The 22,078-nt window shown below is 46.3% G+C and overlaps 1 protein-coding gene across 2 annotated transcripts; it reads right to left on the bottom strand.

Moving 5' to 3' along the window:
- Positions 1 to 3,244: 3,244 nt before the first annotated feature.
- WBSCR16 (Williams-Beuren syndrome chromosome region 16) lies at positions 3,245 to 21,868 on the bottom strand. 2 transcript variants are annotated; one of them, XM_014953397.1, is made up of 13 exons: positions 21,606 to 21,868; positions 19,506 to 19,532; positions 19,116 to 19,166; positions 17,756 to 17,885; positions 14,867 to 14,995; positions 13,927 to 13,993; positions 12,766 to 12,817; positions 10,844 to 10,928; positions 10,005 to 10,186; positions 8,497 to 8,581; positions 7,276 to 7,449; positions 5,780 to 5,865; positions 3,245 to 3,813 (listed from the first exon to the last, which is right to left on the bottom strand). In XM_014953397.1, exons 1-13 carry the CDS (start codon positions 21,831 to 21,833, stop codon positions 3,736 to 3,738), a joined length of 1,374 nt encoding a protein of 457 aa, XP_014808883.1. In that variant the 5' UTR covers positions 21,834 to 21,868; the 3' UTR covers positions 3,245 to 3,735. The 2 variants fall into 2 exon arrangements, with proteins under 2 accessions (XP_014808883.1, XP_014808882.1); XM_014953396.1 differs by lacking the exons at positions 17,756 to 17,885; positions 19,116 to 19,166; positions 19,506 to 19,532 and adding an exon at positions 20,550 to 20,679 and having other exon boundaries at positions 21,543 to 21,868.
- Positions 21,869 to 22,078: the final 210 nt, after the last annotated feature.

Genomic DNA, 22,078 nt, shown 5'->3' with positions numbered 1-22,078 from the left:
TTTCCAAGGTGCTGTTGAAGCCCATCCAGCCCTGGGATGGACCCACAGGGAGCAGGGGGTGCTGTTTGTGTGTGCTGGGGGGGTGGTGATGCCCTTCACGGGACCCTGAGCTGCTCCCAGCACACAAACCAGAGCAGCGCAGCCCCCAAGGAGAGCAGACAAGGCCAAGGGATCAAAGTGGGAAAATAAACTTGATCTTTTTCCAGAGGGTTTTCCTCCTGGTGATCTTTATGGACCAGAGCCCACTTTGCACGCTGGCCCCTCCACAAAACTGTTGAGCAAACACAAATACACAGCCCCCAGCTCCATCTCAGGCCATGTCTAACTTTGCCCATAGTACAAGATGCTACAAAGAACGAAACAACTGCTGCCACAGCCTCGGTGATGGCTCTGGACACACAAACACAAATACACAGCCCCCAGGCCCATCGCCAGCTCCCTCTCAGGCCACATCTAACTTTGCCCATAGTACAAGACGCTATGAAGAATGAAACAACTCCTGCCACGGCCTCGGTGATGGCTCTGGCCATGCTCTAGTCCCATCTCTTGGATCAAACCATTTCAGCAATACCCACTCGTACTGGGTGGCAGGGTTTTGGTAGCGGGGGTGACTTCTGCAAGAAGACACCAGGAGCTGCCCCGATGTCAGGCAGAGACAGTTCCATCCAGCTCCAAGACAGACCCACCAGTGGCTAAGGCTGAGCCCACCAGCAATGGTGATAACATCTCTGTGATAACATACAGAAGAAGGGGGGAAAAACTGCTGCACAACAGCATCTGGGAGAGAGGAGTGAGAACATGTCAGAAACCACCACGCAGACACCACAGAAGAACCAGAGGAGGTAGGAAACTCAGGAGGAAGGTTGAGCCAGGGAAGAAGAGAGGGGGTGGGAGAAAAGGCGTTTTTAGATTTGTTCTTATTCCTCATTATCCTGCTGTTTCACCAACAATAAATTAATTTCCCCAAGTCTTTTGCCCACAAAGGTAAATGGGAAGTGACCTCCCTGTCCTTATCTTGACCCTCAAGCTTCCTGTCATATTTTTTCCCCCTGTCCTGTTGATGTAGGGGCAGTGGTGGGCACCAGGCCAAAGGTGTCCCCCCCACACACCCCCCTTTAACCAAAAGAAGGGTCAGTGCTGGTGTTTGCCAGACCTTAGGCTCTCTGCCTTGTTCCCACCAAACAGCGAGGTAGAGAATGCCCACAGCCAAACACTCCCACTGCATTAAGCCATAAAACGGCTTCTACTTAGGGCTAAAGACCTTGCTGGCATCTAATTAACACGCAGATTTTGCAATTTATTGCACAGCAAGACTGCAACACAACCAGGTACGACACGGCATTAATTCTCATCCAAAAGGCCCAGCCCCGAGTGGCATCAGGACAAAATTGCAAACAAGAGCAGCTCAAAGCCTGCAGTGCTCCCCAGCCCCCCCAGACAGCCCCCCTCAAACAGCAACACCCCCCAGGGAATTGTTTGTAACACTTCTCTTACCATAGGGGTTTTTTTTTTCTATTTGTTTTCAATGCTTTAACAAGTGTCCTCATGTTAAAAGGGCAGAGCTACTCCCATGAGGCCAACAAGCCACATTTGGCCTGCTCAAGTTGCCCAAGTCACATATAGAATAAAGTCTAAATTAAAGCTAATGCTTCTGGAAACACAGCAGTGAAGGTCTGTCACAATTTAACAGTAGCCTTCTGCTTGTTCTGCCTCACCCCACCACTGCAACACCAGTTACACAGCAACGTTAACAACTCATAGACATATCTCTATTTCTGTGTTTCTACGTCTGTATTTCTGTCTATTACTTTGTTTAACCTTTCTTACATTTTATGCAAAGATCTTAAAGACTTAATTCATCACGGCAAAGTTTACCCTCCGAGTTCTGGCAACTGCACAACAGATTTCATGTAGAATTTCAGGTAACGGAGCCAAAACATGCACTCGTGTTGTCCCCTGGGCCTGTGGATATGGTACCTGCCTGCAACGGGCTCAGTCCTGCAGGGCAGAGGTGTCTCAGCCAACAGAAGAGGTTTTCTGTCACATCACTTTTACCCAAATTGCTCGAGTTTAAATGCAGAGTGCAAGACAGAGCAGTCCGTGTGTGAAGTCAAGCTCAAGAATATTCCCGTTACTACCGATAAAGACTTTATAATCACTTTATTAAAAATATATCAGCTTGGATTTTGCCAAAATAATTTACACAGTAGAAGTATCCCACACAGAGAGAAATTATACAGCTCTGCCTGATGTCTGGAGTATTTCAAAACAGACAGCTTCCCCACACTTCAGTGTGGGATTCGCTAAGTGCCTGCTACAGGCACCTTCAGCTGCTGCGTCCCATCTCCATCAGCTCCCCACGTCCTAAACTCACTCACCACAACCTCTCTGCTACGAAGGTACCAAGAAACAAGGCTCTGCTTCCCCCACCAGGCACTGCCAAAAAGCCTGGCCCATCTTAAAGGGTTCTTCCAAACTGGGAGCCACCATGCCCCTGAAGACAGAAAGAGCACAGGGACTCCCCAGAAAAAATCAAAGGCAGCAGTTTGTGATCAGCACGTGAAGACAGAAGTGCTTGATGAGCAAGTACTTGACCCGCAAGTAGCAAAGAGGGAGCTTTGTTTCCAGCCTGCCTCCATAAATACAGGAGATTGGCTACTGCCACCATCAATCTGTCCTTCCACAGCAAGGGCAGCGAGACAGCCTGTGATTTATCCTTCCACGCTGTCTTATTTAACAGTGCTTTCCCCCCGAAAACAATTTCTCACTCTTCCAGTGTAACAGACGTGTTCCTTGGGCGTTCAGTCTTGGGAGGAGGGGCTGCCACGGGCTGGGATAAGCACAGCTCTGCCCCCGGGCCACCGGCTGCGCATCCCGCTTCCACCTGAACAGGGCCTCGGTGGTGGGCACCAAGGACAGCTGTGCTGGACTCCTACAGCCAGCAGGACTTTGTTTTTTTTTTAAAAAATAGTTATATATATATTAAAAAAAACCAAAAAAAAACCACCAACACTTTCCCTTGAGAAATAGTTTGGCTCAGCCCAACGCTGACACCACAGAACTGGTGACAGGGACAGTGTCCATAAACGAGTGTCCTGTGCTATAGATTTCACCTCGTGGTCTTCCCTGAGGGAGATGCTCTTCATCCTTAGGCACAAGAGGGACTTACAGCTGAGGCTGGGCCTCAGACTCTTTGGGAGCTCATCACGAACTGGCCAAATCACTCCCTTGCATTTCCACTCTCTTCTTTCTTCCACATAAAAAAATAGTTATATATATATTAAAAAAAACCAAAAAAAAACCACCAACACTTTCCCTTGAGAAATAGTTTGGCTCAGCCCAACGCTGACACCACAGAACTGGTGACAGGGACAGTGTCCATAAACGAGTGTCCTGTGCTATAGATTTCACCTCGTGGTCTTCCCTGAGGGAGATGCTCTTCATCCTTAGGCACAAGAGGGACTTACAGCTGAGGCTGGGCCTCAGACTCTTTGGGAGCTCATCACGAACTGGCCAAATCACTCCCTTGCATTTCCACTCTCTTCAGGGAATGTGCTTCCTTCCTGCAGCCAGACCGGAGCGTTTCAACAACGCAGAGGTGACACCAGACCCAGGCTCTGCTATGGTTGTCTCTGCTCAGTCATTTGCCTTGATGGAATGAATCTTCCTTTCCCAGAAGCTCGTCACCAAGTCCCCCACATCTTCTCCGCACAGTGCCGAGGCCCAGCAGCACTACTAGGTAAAAGACTTAACCAGGCTCACCATATGATCCACTCCACATGCAACATCCACCACCTCACCGGGGACAGTCACCTGGATCAGACACACAGGAGGGGATTAGTTCTCAAAGCTTGCTCTTTGCACCTCCTATTTCCTATTTCTCACCTTCCTTCTGCTAAACACACCAGCTGGCTTCACAGGGACTTGCACCAATGAAAGTGCCATCTTGAAAACCCAGACAAAGCAAGATTCAGCACCAGCCACGCTTGTGCATTGAGCTGTGAAATATTCCCCATCTCCCTTCACGGAGGCACGTAAAGCTTTGGAAGGACAGCAAGAGAGGGCTCACCAGCACACTGCGAGGGGACTGTAGCCTCAGCCCATCTGTTCAGCAGCAGAAACAGCACAACCAAACAGAGAGCAATCCAGAGAGAAGGCAGAGGATCTGCCCGAGCACCACAAGGATTTGACTCTGCTCTCATCAGCAAGGATGGGAACAAGGCAAAAGCTCAGCTGGGCCTACGGCAGCTCACTCACTGCTAAAGTTAGAGCTTTTTCACCTAAAGCTGACTGCAACCTCAAGGAAAGCAGAAGCCTCTTGAGGGAGGCTTCCTTGCCCCCCTCAAAAACCCATGCAAGTTTTTCCTTAAAGCTAAGGGAGAGGACAGATGACCAGTCCTAGGGCAGGAGGTGACAGACAAGTATCCTGGTAACTGCCCTTGCTTTGGTACTTTGCCAAAGTAGCGAGACAATAAGGTCATTGGGGAGAACTTAGAGCCCCTTCCAGTACCTAAAGGGGACTCCAGGAAAGCTGGGGAGGGACTCTTTATGAGGGAGTGGAGCAACAGGATGAGGGGGAATGGATTTAAACTGAAAGAGGGGAGATTGAGATTAGATATTAGGAAGAACTTCTTTGCTGTGAGGGTGGTGAGAGCCTGGCCCAGGTTGCCCAGAGAAGCTGTGGCTGCCCCATCCCTGGAGGGGTTCAAGGGCAGGTTGGAGGGGGCTTGGAGCAACCTGGGCTGGTGGGAGGTGTCTGCCCATGGCAGAGCAGGGTGGAATGAGATGATCTTTAAGGTTCCTTCCAACCCAAACCACTCTATGATTCTAGTGTCAGACAAGAGTTGGCTGTCTGAAGGAGCATAAACCTCAATGTCTACACTTGGGGAAACTTGGATGTGCCACACTTGGTGAATTCAGAAACTCCACTCAGCCAAAGCAGTGTGATTTTAGGCAACGCTCCAGAGTTGGTCTTTTTTTGTTCATTTTTAAAAGAAGAAAGCATGCTAAAGAAACATCCATTGCAAGTTCAGACACATGGAAAGGGACTCCAGGGTGGTCCAACTGATTGCCTCCCTCCTCTCCTACTTGGCCTTCGTGGAGAGGGGGAACATCTGTTAGGCTGAGTGCTCAACTCCAGAGCCAAAGACTCTTTCTACACCCACAGCGTCTGGCTCTTGGAGCCATCTGAGAGAAGGGAGTGGAAGTGTTGCAAAACAGCTATGAAAACAGTTCAGTGGCTGAGGACCTCCTGCAGTAACTACAGAGTCAGTCCAGTGACCCACCACCATAGCTGCTTGACTTGGAAGAGGAGCAGGGAAGGAAGCCCACTGCCGTGTGGACCTGCTGCCACTACAGTCTGACCACCACGACCAAAACATTCACCTAATTTAGATGTGTAATGCAAGTCTTTTGGGTCACAGATGACCAATATTGGTGGTTTACTTTGCAGGGGAGGGAAGAGGCAGTAAGGGGTAGCAGGTAGAAGACTGTGGACAGGAGGGAGATAGAACTGTTCTGATGTGATGGCACAGCACCAGATGTTGCTTTGGGACGTAAAATCAATACTGAAATAGCAGACAAAAAAACCAACTTTACTGAATACCCCTATGCCTAAGTGGGCTATGCAAAGAAAACGAAGCAGTTCTACAGTTATCTCAGGCTTCCAGTTCTTTCAAAATTACTCAACAAAACTACACAGCAAATGATATTCCTTATCCTCAGGAAAACAAAGACTAGCTAAAGAATACACTCTCAGCCTTAATATTACCATCCTTACCCTCCATGGGAAATACTGGTCTTCCATCCTTCCCGTTCCCAGGCACCCTCTTAGATTCTTGCCCCATACAAACAGTTCTCCTCTGTCTATACAGGGCAAAAAAAGAGAATAAAAATAGGGTAGAGTCATTAAAAGGGAAGAATTCTATTTGTGATGTTGCAAGTGCGGCTACAGTGCTTCTGGGTGTATAAAGGGTTATACACTGCAGAATGAAAGCCATCGAGTTCAGTTCCAAATACAATAAATGTACTTGTGCTTGGGGAAAATGATGCCTAATGAGCAGGACAAGCAGCAAGTTTTGGGCACAAGTCTCTGCTTCCCCCTCTTACAGCTGTTGCTTTGGAATTTTATTTGAAGAAAGAGCACAGCAGAAGAGATTCCAGGGAATCGTTTGTAGTGAAGTGAATAATTTGTGCTGGAAGGTAGACAATTAGAGGTGACTGAAGAGATTCCAGGGAATCGTTTGTAGTGAAATGAATAATTTGTGCTGGAAGTTAGACAATTAGAAGGTGACCCGCATCAGCTATCAGCAGAGCAAAACAGGTAAGCAAGGCAGTGAAATCTGTCCCACACCACCACCTGGGGACTGGTTATTCAGCTGCCTGACATAAGTGACCTCCTAATGACAACTAGGGAAAAGAAAAAAGACAGTGTTCAACAGAGATGGAGACTTTTAAGCTCCTCAGCAAAATATGTAGATCTCAGAAGCGTTCAGATTAACCCCACAGCAGAGACAACCAAAACATAATCTATGACATCAGTACAATTTAAATTGGAATGCAGTTTCTAAAGCTTCCTGAATACCAGTGGGAGACCAGTTACAAGCACCCTGTAAGCAGACTGGTAGTGTCACACACACCAACCACTTCTCCAAGAAGGACCGAGCACCTGGCACTTTTCATTAGCAAACTATTACTTTCACTACCAATTACATGGTTTTTCTGTGTTGCTGCCCTCTGCTGCACATTTTTAAAAGGCTTTCAATTCAAAGCTTCCTTTAAAGGCTGGTATCAACTACAGGGTGTACATACCAGAATATTAATATAACATGCACCCTTTGCGTGTTAAATGTGTGGATCTTCCCACCTCAGATTGCTCGCTCCGTTGGCCAGAAGAGCCAAGAAACTCTGCCATCCAGCTCCAGTTTAGATTCACCTTTACTTTGTTCGCTTTTCACATAAATTCCTGCTTATTCTAAAGTACAACTGACTGACTTATTCTGTATGAGGACATGAAAAAACCTTCCCAGGCTTCCTATTTGAGAGAATTTTTTTTGTTTGCTTCAGCAGAATAACATTTTGTCAATTAAAGCCTAAGTTAGCACAGTACCTATGTTAGAAACCATGCCAACACCTGTAAATGTGCTGCCAGCCCCTTCTGTTGCATTCCAGTGTGCTTTAAGTTTAGGAAGAGATGGGTGCTTTTTTCTGTTTTTCTTTTAACTGCCAAATATACTGCAATGTGACTTCTCCATGACAGTAGGACTGGAAACTTACTTGTCAGTGCCGCAAACTGGCTGAGGCCACAGCGAACGTGAGCAACACGGACATCCGGATTGAAGTCTGACCAGCCAAAAAGGCTGGGTGGGATCATCTCTGGCACTGCTGTCTCTGTTAGGTTTGGTCCTTTCCCAAGAATTCCATATCCCCAGACAAAAACATTTCCTTCTTCTGCATTACAATAAGAACACATTCTGTAAGAAAGTCTGTGCTTGTGAAATTCATGCCATGACCAAGAGTTAATCAGATCCAAAGGGGTATTTTCCTTTCTCCCCAAGCAGTCTAGCACCTTTTGATTATTTAAAATTTGCAAACAATGCATTCCCATCCAAAGGCCCTTTTTTTTTTCCCCCCTCTTAAGCTGTGCAAGCAGATCAAGCTTCACAGGGAAATAATGCCAACACAGCGTGGGCTGGATAAAATACTTCAGCGTACTGACTGATGGGACAGGGGGTGAGTGTTTTATCATCACTGCTTTTTCCTTTGAGGCACAGCCAAACCAGCAGTGGGCCAGTGGCTCTGCCTGGCGTCCTGCCTTCAACTGGGTGCCTGGGAAAGGCAGCAGTTGGACAACACAAGACAGAGGAAGTTGCTGTGTCTGATAGCTCTGCTTCCTTCACACTAAAAGCACAAACATCTTGTCACCACAGCTGCATCATAGATATATATATATATGAACATCTTCCTTGAGATGATCCTTCACAAACGTAGTACAATCCTCTCCCTCATTCTTTTACTCAGTGACTTCCAAGCTGTGCTCCCCTGCCACTGGCAATCCAAAAAAGCATTCACTACGAAGCCTGCTGCAGAGTTTGTTTTTCAGAACTCTCTGCTTTCCAGCCTAGTTTATCAAGATTTATTTACATGTCAGGTTTATATTGAGTCTGAAGGGCTCTTCTTTCTCTCAAGTGTTGCCTTACTTCCTCCCTATATCCATCTTCATTATAGGCCACACAAAGCCCGTGTGAGCAGAACCACAAGCAGCAACGATGCTCTTGTTCTCGTCTTCACAACAGCACACACTAGAAGCGATGCTCTGCGAGTGGTGAAAATAACCCCCCCAATACATTCTGAAATCACAGGGTTCTCAGTTTCCCGGCTTTCTTCGTAACAGACAGAACTTTCTTGCTTCCATTAAACAAGATGCTCGCTCCACGATGTTAAATCCACCTCCTGCATGGCACTGCACTAAGAGGAGAACCGTAAAAGCGAACTCACCCGTCAGCACAACATTGCCAGTCCCTCCACATGCAGCCTCCTTTATCTTTCCAATCTTGAACGGCAAATGTCTGGGAACATTCACCTGTGTGAGGGTGCATGAGAGTTGTTAGAGACAAGGTAAACTGCAGACTAGATGCCTGTTCTCTAGTTCTGGTTAGAGCTTACACACGCTGAATTACTGATCCAGGATACGGCCAACCGTTATTGCCTGAATAACAGAATGAATGCAAGTCCCACGTTTAAAAAAAACTAAAGGAAATTCAATAAGTGTGGACAAAGTGGAAAAAGTTACCCACTGGAAAGCCTGGCAACAAAGTCAGGAATGCTTAATGCCTGCTTATATCCCTGGCTCTCTGTGTCAGATACAACAGAAAGTCAATAGGTGAGCCTATTTGCAAGTTTTCACAATGGACAAGATCACTAAAAATCTGGTCTGCAGTGGCATTTTTTAACATAGTGGAAAAAAAAAACACCACTCTTATTTGGTGCTGTTCAACACAACAGAAACCTACACGGCTTGACACGTGTAAACAGTGACCTTGGACTTCACAGATAATATCCAACTCTGCTATTCCACAATCTCACCTTTGTCTATATTGTACCTAGAACTCCTGCTTTGTGCCATTCATCCAGTTCAGACCCCTCTGACCTCCAGCCAGCCAGGAGACTACTGTACTACTTCACCTGCTCACTGTTTTTAGGCCTAACAGGTCTCAGTAATTAGCCCTACATTAAAGATACATCAGGAGGGAAACAAAGGTATGTATTTTACTAAAGCCATACTAATGGAATTGTCTGCTCTTAGCCTTCTGCCAAGAATAGCTTGAGTTTTAATTAATTCCCTGACTCCATTTCCTACACTAACTGTAAGAGAAGACCAGCTGCCTAATTACCTCAGTACTACAATGCTTAGTGTCCAGTCAGCATTATATTTTTGCCCCACATAAGTTTGCTCCAAAAAACTTTGATCTGTGAGACACTGGGATTTGTTTAAGACTCAGCTATAAACCTACTAAGGTTGTTCGTGAAAAATTCATCAACATGTGGGTTGATTGGAAGGGACTTCCAAAGGTCATCTGGACCAGCTCCATGCCCAAAGCAGGACCACCTGAAATTCTAGATTAGCCAGCCAAAATGTTAATTCCCATCCTGAAACCAGCACAAGAACTCCAGCTGGATCTCGATTTGGTGCAGAGTCCATGGGATGGGGAAAGGAGAACACGGGGTGTACTCTTCCTTTATAACACACTAACAAACATGCCAAATGAGGTGACACAAGCCTTTGCCTATCAATAGCTGGGAAACACACTGCCCTACAGCTATACAACCATTTCTGACAGATTGGGTTTGTAAGCATAGGTAAAACCAGCTTGCTAGTGGCGTTAGTTTATATTGATTTATACTGCTGTCAAAAGAACCCAGAGCAGGGAGAAGTGTGTAATTTTAAACTCTATGCACAGCAGCAGAACCCAAACATGTAAAAGCATGCCCCTGGGCCAACTGACCTGTGTTGTTTCTGTGACAGATGCCAACTGCAAGTATTCTGAATTTCCCCAGCCAAAGACGTCTCCCTCATCTGAAACAGCCAGGCAACAGTCCCCATAGGAGGAGACCTGGATAATGTTCACTCCAGCAATGTCACCACGGAGCTTAGTAGGCACGCTGGTGATATCATAGTGTCCAAGACCTGAAAAGAGAGATATGATGAATTTTTCTCCCTCCACAATAAATCCTTCTGTCCATATCTCTTAACTACCTGCTTCAATGGACAGGCAGCCACAAACACCAGTTCTACCAGCCCAGGCTACCTCTCTAGAGAGCAAAACAATTTTATACAATCACACCTGGAAAACAGTCTAGGCCCTCAGCTCTCTTGTCTGCATGGATCAAAGGGTTTGAGAAAGCAGTAATCAACTGAGAAAGCAGATAGCCCAACTGAGGTGAAGTGTCACAAACCAGCAGTGTCTTGTCTTCTTGCAAAAGGAGCAAGAAAGAAGCAAAACAGATCCTGACAGGAGAACCAGGAGGGAAAACCCCGCACAGAACAGGGAAGCTAACCTTCCTGTGATACTTTCACAGCCCCTCAGAAGCTTCAAACAGTAGACACATCTTCCTCAGACTGCACGCTTGGACTGCCAGCGTGGCATCCCAAAGCTCCCCTAAAAACAAACTGGTTTGTCTCAGTTTGGTGACACAAGAGTATTGAGAACATCTGCACACAGCTGGAAACATACCAGCCGCCTTCTGTCTGCACACGCACAACACATACACACCCCAAGCTCTGAATCAGAAGAGCTTGCACATTCATCAATCGACTGAAACACAAGCAGAGCTGAGCTCCTACCTGTTTGCCCATCAGCTCCCCATCCGCACGCATAGACTGCGCCTTTCTTGGTTCTGAAGAGACTGTGGTCCTGCCCACACACAACCTGCAACAAACAAAAAGCCAGAGCTGGTCAGGAAAGGTCACGTGTTCAGAACCGATTTAATGAAGCATTACTGGCAGACAACTTGAGCAATCAATCTCTACCATGCCCGTCAGCTCAGATTTTGACCTTTCTCTCCAGATCACACAGCTCCGCAGACAGGGAAGGCTAAGAACAGCACGATACAGCACAGAAACCAGCAGAATTTTCTTTGTGGAAAGTGATGCTGCAGTTGATTTTTTTTTTTTTTCTGAGATCTAAACCAAGGCCTAGTTAACAGAAAGCTCGATTCAGCAGCGCAAAACAATAAACCAGCAATGAGATCTCCCTTCCCAGAGTGCTACCACATGGCTCTCAATGCCAGCTACAAACTGCTATTGATTCCTTGCCATGTAAGTGCTCTAGGAACACATCTGTTCTCAAATTGACATTTATGTTGAACTAGCAATCATGTCTGCCACAGGCTTGGCATGAATTAAAGCCAAGATCTTCAAAAGCAGACATTAAAAATTAGCCAAAGATTAAAGGGATTTAATCCACAAGTTAAAGGGATTGACTACCAAGAATATTAAGCACATAGCTGCTATAATCAAAGTACAAACAGGTACCAATTATTCAATGCCCTTGAAAAAAAAATAAAATAATGAAAAATCCAAACAGAAGTTTACAAGCTTAATTCAAAACATCATTAGGGTGTACCACAGCACAGTCCCATCACTCGGACTTGAATGAATAACCCTTGTTTTCTAGGATGCTGTATGGAACAGGAGCGACGTTTGCCCACAGCGTACTGCTACAGTGCCACAGAGGTACTAACAAACTGCTCCTGGGTCTGGAAAAACTGCAGCCACGTGCAGGCTTGGTGGCATTGATACTGCTCTGCAGTCCCTTGTTCTCCTAGAAACCTGCCCTAGGGAAACAACGGCTACTCTAAGTGGACTCACAGCTCACTTTCGAAATGGGGAAGATTAAACTCAAAATAAAACAGTTCCCAAGTGATGTAAGAGTGAACAAATCAGTCCAGGAAGAAATGAGGCCCCAGAATGACCTCCCTGCCACGCAGGTGTTACCTAGAAGTCAAGCCAGCAAACGCTGCACTGGCATTCCCATCAAGTTCTTCAGAAAGTTCAGACCCTGCACTGCCAGTTGCATCTGCTCTGTGAAGGCCACCTTGAGCTTTTTACAAGCAACCGTAGATGGCCTCATTATTTCCAAGAGCTTCAACTGAATGATTTGCATACTGAGTTTGTTTTTGTTTTTTTGTTGTTTTTTTTTCTCCTCATTACAGAATCACAGACTGGTTGAGTTTGGAAGGAACCTCTGGAAGTCATCTGCTCCAACCCCCCCTGCTCAAGTAAGGCAACCTACAGCCAGTTGCCCAGGATCACACCCAGATGGCTTTTGAATACCTCCATGGAGGGAGAGACTCTACAACCTCTCTGGGCAACCTGTGTCAGTCACGGTTAAAAAAAGCATTTCTCGATGTTCACAGGGAACCTCCTGTGTCCCAGTTTGGGCTTGTTCCTCCCCAAGTGCAAGACTCCCCTTGCTGACCTTCATGAGGTCCATGTCAGCCCACTTCTCCAGCCTCTGGAGGGCAGCACCACCCTCTGGTGTACCAGCCACTCCTCCCAGTTTCATGACATCTGCCAACTTGCCCCATCATCCAGGTCCTTAGTGAAGATGTTAAATGGGATTGGACCCAGTATTGACCCCTGGAATACACCACTAGTTACTGGCATTCAACTAGACTTCGGCCCAATGATTACCACCCTCTGAGCTTGGCTGTGAAGCCAGTTTTCAATCCAACTTCAGAATTCAATTCAGATGATCCTCTTACCTGGACAACTCTGCTGTCAAACTCCTTCAGCTGATGAATTAGATGGCTTTCACTGGACACCACCAAACAGCCACCGAGAAGAGAAAAGGCAACACAGAGGATTTCAGAGGACTGCAACCGAAAAACACGAAGGCAGACCTGCCTTTACTGAAAGCCACTTTGCTGTTACAAGAAGAGAGATTCTTTCACATGTTCTCTTATATATTCAAGAAGCATAGTTCCACTGTTAAACTACTGCACAAAGAAGAAAAATAATTTTGCATTCTCTTATTTAAGAAGTCGAGAAATATCACTTTTAAAATATAACCTCATGTATTCCCTCGTGGGAACTGGGGGTGGAACCAGTCCTCAAACATGCTCCCTAGTCCAGAACGAGCACAGACACAAGATAATACTGCAGCACCTATATAAACACTACATTTAACTAGAGATTAACCAGATATCCCAGAGCACAAAGTGTAATGTTAACATCCGTGTCATTCTTTCACAAAAAACAGGACTTATTAACAATTCTGTCTCTAACTTCCAGTATCGATGCAAAAAAAAAAAAAAAAGCTAGCTAAATTACAACTATTTTCTTGAACTCTACAAGATCTCTTCTAGGCCCTGCCAGTGAATCAGTAACTTTCAACATATTCCCAGTATCCACTTACATCGCTACTATCTTACAGAGAGTTGTGAGAACATGCTTTGGTGTGGCCCGCAAAAGCCCTGGAAAGGAAAAGCACTACAGATTCAAAGGCAGTTACAGCAAAGAGATTTGACAAAAGGATGCCTCTTTCATCATTAAATGGCATTTCTAACACTCTCAGAAATAGCACTTGCACTCCGAGAGGCTAAAGGGAGAAAGACTGACTAACACCAATTACCTCAAGCAATTTATGAAGGCTGGGTTTTCTCACTATGCCCTGTGAAAACTGTCACATGCTGACACCTTTCTGTCTCTTGTGAATGAGGTAAGAGCGCTCGTGCCCAGCCTGGGTTTAAAGCCAGGCCATTTATGTGATGCCTGCAGCACAAAAGCCTGTTCTCATACTCCTTAACCTTAAACGGCATCCTTACACTACCAAATTTTTCCCATCTTCAGCTTTTTTTCTGCAGCATTGTTTGCATGTATTACATTTTTAACATTAAGGAAGTTCAGGATCTTTGGATTCTCACCTGTAAGTTTCATCTTCCACAACCTTCCGGCCACACTGTCCATAAGAATTGTTCCCCATGGTGAAAACTGAAAAACAGTGATAAAATGCACTGGTTTTATTACTGTCCAATCCCCTGAAAACCTCTTTTCAGGTACACAAAATATGGTTATGCAATCCCCAGTACGAAAGGTTGAGCACAGTACTGTAAAAATTGGCATAAGCTTTCTTCAAACCAAGTCCACTTAAATTCAAGTGAATTCAAATTCCATTTTAGTCAACAATATCCCAGCGATACCGTTGCAGGCACGGTAGCGGTACCTGGAGCCCATTGGCTGTTTTTCAGTAATTGCCTAGTTCATCCTGCCGTTGCCAAGGAGACTCAGAAATAGATCTGTGCTCCCACAGGAGCGTTAAATCAACCAGCCAACCAGCTCACCCACTGATAAGCAGCACTGGATCTCCCAGCACAGCACCGAAGCCACTGCACCAGAGAATTCCCAGCGACATGGAGAGCCAATTCACAAACAGGATCTTCTATAAAGGCCTATTAATTAATTGCTTTTATAAACATAGCACTCAGGGCCTTCAAGGAGAAAGTAACACAGGAGTATTGGCAAAGCCAACCGAAACTGAATTCAAAAACACGTCTGAATGAACAAGACAAATAGGCTACACTTAAATGAGGCTTGTGGCTAGATAAACAAACCATATTTTGCAACACTTGTAGTGAAAAAGCTTCCAACACATTTACAGCCTGAGCCAAGCAGAGCTCAGTGCAGTTATCAGCTCAGGGTTCTCCCTCCAAGGAGCAATCCCACACAGGCCCACAGCTACCTGCATCACATCTACAGTACAGACAGCCCATCCAGGGTCTAGCTCTAAAGGAGAGAAGACAACCTTGTTCCAGAGCTTTGAATAAAAGCAGAGTCAGGTGTCCCTTGTCACCAGCAATACTGTACCTCCTTCGCTGTCTGTCAGGATCAGAGAATGGGCTCTCCCACAGGAAACCTGCAAGACTCGAGTCTGCTGTGGCTTCTCCAGCGGTAATGGAATTGGAGACGGTTCCAAGACATATTCATAGCCCTTAGCTTAAGGAAGAGAGGAATTTAAAACGTTAGGAGCTTCCACAAAACAAATTCATCATATATTTGCTGATGCTGTTGTACATACACACACTCACTTCTATTTTGTTACAAAAGCAGATATATTTTCTTCACTGTGAGGGTGGTGGAGCACTAGAACAGGTTGCCCAGGGAGGTGGTTGAGGCCCCATCCCTGGAGATATTCAAGGAGAGACTTGACGGGGCCCTGGGCAACCTGGTCTGGTTGGGGGTGTCCCTGCTGACTGCGGGAAGGTCGGACTAGATGACCTTTGGAGGTCCCTTCCGGCCTCGGCAATTCTATGATTCTATGATTTTAGAAAGCCAAGATACTAAAAAGGGTTGACTGAGCTTCATCAGGGTGGAGGGAGAAGTTAAAAGCCACATGGACGGTTGAAGCCAATAATTACTGCCTAATCAAAAATCCACCACACCTGGAAGCTGAATGTTATTACAGCTTCAGATGGCCACAACTGAGACACTGAGACTTTCAGCCATATGTTCAATATTTTGGTGAATAAGGCTGGATTAAACTAGAGAGCTTAACACCAAGCACAAACTAAGTATTCAGTGCAACAGGGGATATTGCAAACAAGGTACAACAGCAGCAGCTGCAAACAGACAGCATGAAAGGTGAACAAAAAAATCTTAGGGATTCATAGTTAAGGAAGAGTAGATTAAAAGCCCTTTCAGAAAAAAAGGAACGCAAGAAACGTTAGCTATCCTGGCTCCACAGGGAATAAGAGATCTAACATTTATGTAGGAAAAAAAAGATTTAGTAACTTGAAGAATACGTAATCAGTTACAGTCAACTGGGAAAAAAAAGGAAAAAAAAAAAGAACAGCAAAACATAAATCAGTACTAGGGAAAAGGTTAAGGGGAGATAAAAAGCTTTGATATCAAAGAAAGCCACTGTAACAAGTGAAATCAAATCCCAGAGGACAGAAAGCAGCATTCTGCTCACATATAGCAGTGCTTTAACTAGTTCTCACTGCCTTCAATGAAAATAAAAACCCAGAAAATCTACACACACGCTTTTATAGTAAGGCACTACTTGATGCGAGGAGGTGCATCACTGGCTGCTTGCAAACATGAAATACAGCAGGAACCGAAGGGCAGCAAAGTTTGTATCTGTCTAAAGAGATGTGAAAGTCACAACACAAAAAACCTTCTCCTCTCTCGTCCTTCCAGCAGAGTGACACAAGCTACTGGGATCTGTAGTAAACATCACACATATCTGAGGGATTTTGGAGAAAAGAGGCAACAAGCTGGCTACTGAAGAGGAAAGTGACAGTAAAATATTAGTAGCTTAACTTAGAAACAGCTGAAATTAGAGCATGAAATAGAACCATCTAAAAGACAGGAGGTTGCCAATTCCCCTGGAAATGAAGGATCTACAAGGACACAGTGCTGGAACTAGCAGATACCAAACTAAGTTTGTAAAACTGAGTAACGAGCAGCACATCCAACAGGAAACTTATCTGTGGGAAGTTAAATACGGAGCAGTATCACTCCCACTCATCCACACTGGATTGTCAACAGATCCTACCAAACACTGAACACTCCCTCAATTAGAAGGGCTTGAACTGCAAAACTGTTTAACCTATTTCTGGATTCCCTGGCAAAAATAATCTGCAGATCAGATGACAAACAAGAAAATGACAAGATACTCCCGAGACATCAGCGCTACAGAATTAAGACAGAATTAGAGCTGAAACCTTTAAAACCAGGAGTGGAGGCTTCTGTTGACCCTTGTTTTTGCAGCTGCTGTTTAAGCACACACACTCTTGGAAATCTATACAGCATGTTAGCAGCAATGCACACCAGCAGCACCACTGGCAACTGCAGCATTCTGCACAGTAACTGCAATTTTTCTTTTGCTTCTTCACAAAGTTTAATCTTTTGCCCTTATCAGATGCACTAGATTATGCTCTTATACACTCTAAAGAGAAAAACTGCTTTTAACATGGTTTTCCCTAGTTGTTTATGGAGGGGTGTTCTCAAACAGTTAAAGGCAAACAATCCATAAGGAAAGAAAGTTTGTGGGTTTCGTGTGTTTCTTAGGTGGAAGCTGGCAACGTTCTGCACCGGTGTTCTCAAACAGTTAAAGGCAAACAATCTATAAGGAAAGAAAGTTTGTGGGTTTTGTGTGTGTCTTAGGTGGAAGGTGGCAATGTTCTGCACTGAAATCATCACCTTAAACATGCCTGAGAGCCTGGTATAAGACAGAATAACTGAATGACATGGTTTTCCTTCAAAACGCAGTTCAGTTTTGAAATATCCCCCCCCCAACTTCACACAAAATTCCACTGACTGTAAAAAGAGACCTCTGTGGGAAAGGAAATTATTAGTTTACAGACGTAAAGGCAACAGGAGTGAACCATGTTGCCAAAATCGTTTTATTAACTAGCCCATGACATTGTCTATCAAACCATACACAGAGACTGTCTATCAAACACCTTACCAACACACACACACTTCTGTAGAATAAATTGTTACTTAGATTTTAACTATATCCAGGCAAGAATTTAAGTGCAGTGCACAGAACGGATGCATACCTTGACTAATTACAAAGCACACAAACACAGCTAAGTTCCAAAAAAAGGCTTCTTTAAAAACAAAAAAGCAAAGCCCCACAGTCCGCATCAAAGCCTCCTGGACATTTTTCATGCCTTCTAACCCAAAGCTTCCTACATCACACGTACCCCGTAGTGCCCCTGTGAGTCCCTACACCACCTCAATCCTTACTTCGATCTCTTCTGCTTCTCTGGAATCCGAGCTGGGAATCCTTGTTCAGCCCCATGCCCCACACTTTGGTGATGTCTGTGGTTGTAGAGGACAGCAGTGTGAATCCATAACCGCAGGCAGCAGAGGATATCTTTGAAGACAAACAAAGCCCACAATATTCAGTTATTAAAATGCGGCTTAGAGAAAACAAGTTTCACCCCACACTGTTCATCAGCGTTCCTCCTTCATTAAGCTATATCCAAATACGGCTCAAATTCATGGTGTGTTATGGTCTTTGCAAAAACGATCTGAAACACTCTTCAGTGACAAGCACAATGGTGTAAAGTGAAGTCCAACGTTACTCCAATTCCCATTCAAACCCAACATGAAGACCTATCTGCTGACCTGCAGCAGCAGATTAAAAAAAAAAAAAAAAACACCAAAATCAAACAAAAAACACACAAAGCAATATTCAGGGAATAACACTCACCCATTTTACTCAATTTTTGGCCCCCAAAAGCCCAGTGTAACAGCTCTAACCTTCTTTGAGCTGGACAGCAGAGCACTATATTTGAAACACGTGGACAAGAGAATAACATGGTTTGCAACAAGAGCCTCCAGTTTAATCAGCGTGAAAGCAGCCGAACGCCACTGAAAGTGAGGCCCTATTTCTCTAATAGATGTTTTTCACATTCTTACTGTCTTATGCCTCAGATAAGAGAATATAGATATGCAACGTTACTCCAATTCCCATTCAAACCCAACAGGAAGACCTATTTGCTGACCTGCAGCAGCAGAAGATTACAAGAAAAAAAACCAAAAACCAAAAAACAACAGAAAGCAAAATACCAAAATCAAACGAAAACCCCATAAAGCAATATTAAGGGAATAACATTCCCCCATTTTACTCAATTTTTGGCCCCAAAAGCCCAGTGTAACAGCTCTAACCTTTGAGCTGAACAGCAGAGCACTGTATTTGAAATACGCGGACAAGAGAATAACATGGTTTGCAACAAGAGCCTCCAGTTTAATCAGGGTGAAAGCAGCCAAACGCCACTGAAAGCGAGGCCCTATTTCTCTAATAGATGTTTTTCACATTCTTACTCTCTTATGCCTCAGATAAGAGAATACAGATGTGCTTATACATATATTCCAAACTGCCTGCTACAGTAGTTATACCAAAAATCATCCTGATGAATACCGCTATATTATTATATGCATATTTAAAAAAAAAGGAATGGCGGCAAAGTCCTTAAATGAGATTACTTAACGCCTTTCAAAGCTGAGGGAAGAAGCCTGCCCAGGTCAGCCCCCCCCCGCCCCTCCCCGTGTGAGAAGCAGCGCCATGGTCGCCCTGTGGCGATAAAACAAAGCCACCCACCTTCTCCTCCGTCTCCAGCCTGTAGGGCGTGGGTTGGATCCGCCGCGGCTTCTTCCAGCACACGTCCGGCTTCACGAAGCTGGGGACGCCCAGGGCGCCCGAGTAGGAAAACCCCCAGACGAAGACGCGGTCCTTTCGCTTGGCCGCCTTCCCCACGTACTGGAAGATCGGGGCGGCCTCCTCGGCCTCCCTCAGCTGGCGGGTGCTCCGCCGGTCCGCCGCCTCAGCCAGGCCCCTGCGGAGGGCCAGGGCGGCCGCCGCCCGCCGCACTCCCCTCAGCAGCCCCCACATCGCCGCCGCCCCGCTCCCCTCAGGCCGCCGCCATCTTGCCGACCTCTCACCTGCGACCCGGCGCGGGCCGCCCCCGCCGCGCACGCGCCCGGGACGTGCTGCGCGAGCCGCCGGCCACGGCCTGGCCTTAAAGGGGCTACGCCGGGCTGGGCAGATGGCGGGGCCCAGCCTGAGCCTGACCATGACCCCGACCCAGATCTAGATCTAAACCCAGACCCAAACCTACACCATCACACCCAGGCCCAAAACCAGGCCCAAACCTACTCCCAGACCCAGGGTCAGACCCAAATCCAAAAGCAGACCCACATCTAGCCCTAGACTCTGACCCAAACATAGTCCAACAGACCCAGAACTAGTCCCAAAGCCAGTCCCAGTCCCCTTCTACTAGTGAGGGGGAATCCATCTCTTCCCCCAAGGAACAGGCGATGGGACAAGAGGAAATGGCCTCAAGTTGCACCAGGGAGGTTTAGGACGGATATTAGGATGAATTATTCACCTAAGAGGTTATCAAACACTGGAGCAGGCTGCCTAGGGAAGTGGTGGAGGTACCATCTCTGGAGGTATCTAAAAGATGGACAGACATGGTGCTGAGGGACCTGGTTTGGTGGTAACTTGGCAGTGCTGGGTCAACAAGACCCAGAACTAGTCCCAAAGCCAGTCCCAGTCCCCTTCTACTAGTGAGGGGGAATCCATCTCTTCCCCCAAGGAACAGGCGATGGGACAAGAGGAAATGGCCTCAAGTTGCACCAGGGAGGTTTAGGACGGATATTAGGATGAATTATTCACCTAAGAGGTTATCAAACACTGGAGCAGGCTGCCTAGGGAAGTGGTGGAGGTACCATCTAATCAAACACCTTACCAACACACACACACTTCTGTAGAATAAATTGTTACTTAGATTTTAACTATATCCAGGCAAGAATTTAAGTGCAGTGCACAGAACGGATGCATACCTTGACTAATTACAAAGCACACAAACACAGCTAAGTTCCAAAAAAAGGCCTCTTTAAAAACAAAAAAGCAAAGCCCCACACTCCACATCAAAGCCTCCTGGACATTTTTCACGCCTTCTAACCCAAAGCCTCTCACATCACACGTACCCCGTAGTGCCCCTGAGAGTCCCTACACCACCTCAATCCTTACTTCGATCTCTTCTGCTTCTCTGGAATCCGAGCTGGGAATCCTTGTTCAGCCCCATGCCCCACACTTTGGTGATGTCTGTGGTTGTAGAGGACAGCAGTGTGAATCCATAACCGCAGGCAGCAGAGGATATCTTTGAAGACAAACAAAGCCCACAACATTCAGTTATTAAAATGCGGCTTAGAGAAAACAAGTTTCACCCCACACTGTTCATCAGCGTTCCTCCTTCATTAAGCTATATCCAAATACGGCTCAAATTCATGGTGTGTTATGGTCTTTGCAAAAACGATCTGAAACACTCTACACCATTGTGCTTATCACTGAAGAGTGAAGTCCAACGTTACTCCAATTCCCATTCAAACCCAACAGGAAGACCTATTTGCTGACCTGCAGCAGCAGAAGATTACAAGAAAAAAAACCAAAAACCAACAAAAAAAAAAAAAAAAAGAAAGCAAAACACCAAAATCAAACAAAAAACACACAAAGCAATATTCAGGGAATAACACTCACCCATTTTACTCAATTTTTGGCCCCCAAAAGCCCAGTGTAACAGCTCTAACCTTCTTTGAGCTGGACAGCAGAGCACTATATTTGAAACACGTGGACAAGAGAATAACATGGTTTGCAACAAGAGCCTCCAGTTTAATCAGCGTGAAAGCAGCCGAACGCCACTGAAAGTGAGGCCCTATTTCTCTAATAGATGTTTTTCACATTCTTACTCTCTTATGCCTCAGATAAGAGAATACAGATGTGCTTATACATATATTCCAAACTGCCTGCTACAGTAGTTATACCAAAAATCATCCTGATGAATACCGCTATATTATTATATGCATATTTAAAAAAAAAGGAATGGCGGCAAAGTCCTTAAATGAGATTACTTAACGCCTTTCAAAGCTGAGGGAAGAAGCCTGCCCAGGTCAGCCCCCCCCCGCCCCTCCCCGTGTGAGAAGCAGCGCCATGGTCGCCCTGTGGCGATAAAACAAAGCCACCCACCTTCTCCTCCGTCTCCAGCCTGTAGGGCGTGGGTTGGATCCGCCGCGGCTTCTTCCAGCACACGTCCGGCTTCACGAAGCTGGGGACGCCCAGGGCGCCCGAGTAGGAAAACCCCCAGACGAAGACGCGGTCCTTTCGCTTGGCCGCCTTCCCCACGTACTGGAAGATCGGGGCGGCCTCCTCGGCCTCCCTCAGCTGGCGGGTGCTCCGCCGGTCCGCCGCCTCAGCCAGGCCCCTGCGGAGGGCCAGGGCGGCCGCCGCCCGCCGCACTCCCCTCAGCAGCCCCCACATCGCCGCCGCCCCGCTCCCCTCAGGCCGCCGCCATCTTGCCGACCTCTCACCTGCGACCCGGCGCGGGCCGCCCCCGCCGCGCACGCGCCCGGGACGTGCTGCGCGAGCCGCCGGCCACGGCCTGGCCTTAAAGGGGCTACGCCGGGCTGGGCAGATGGCGGGGCCCAGCCTGAGCCTGACCATGACCCCGACCCAGATCTAGATCTAAACCCAGACCCAAACCTACACCGTCACACCCAGGCCCA

This window comes from Calidris pugnax, unplaced genomic scaffold (assembly GCF_001431845.1).
Source record: "Calidris pugnax isolate Ruff unplaced genomic scaffold, ASM143184v1 scaffold133, whole genome shotgun sequence".
NCBI lineage: Eukaryota > Metazoa > Chordata > Aves > Charadriiformes > Scolopacidae > Calidris > Calidris pugnax.
The sequence above is the reverse complement of the archived record's forward strand: the minus strand, read 5'-3'. Positions and strand labels throughout refer to the sequence as shown.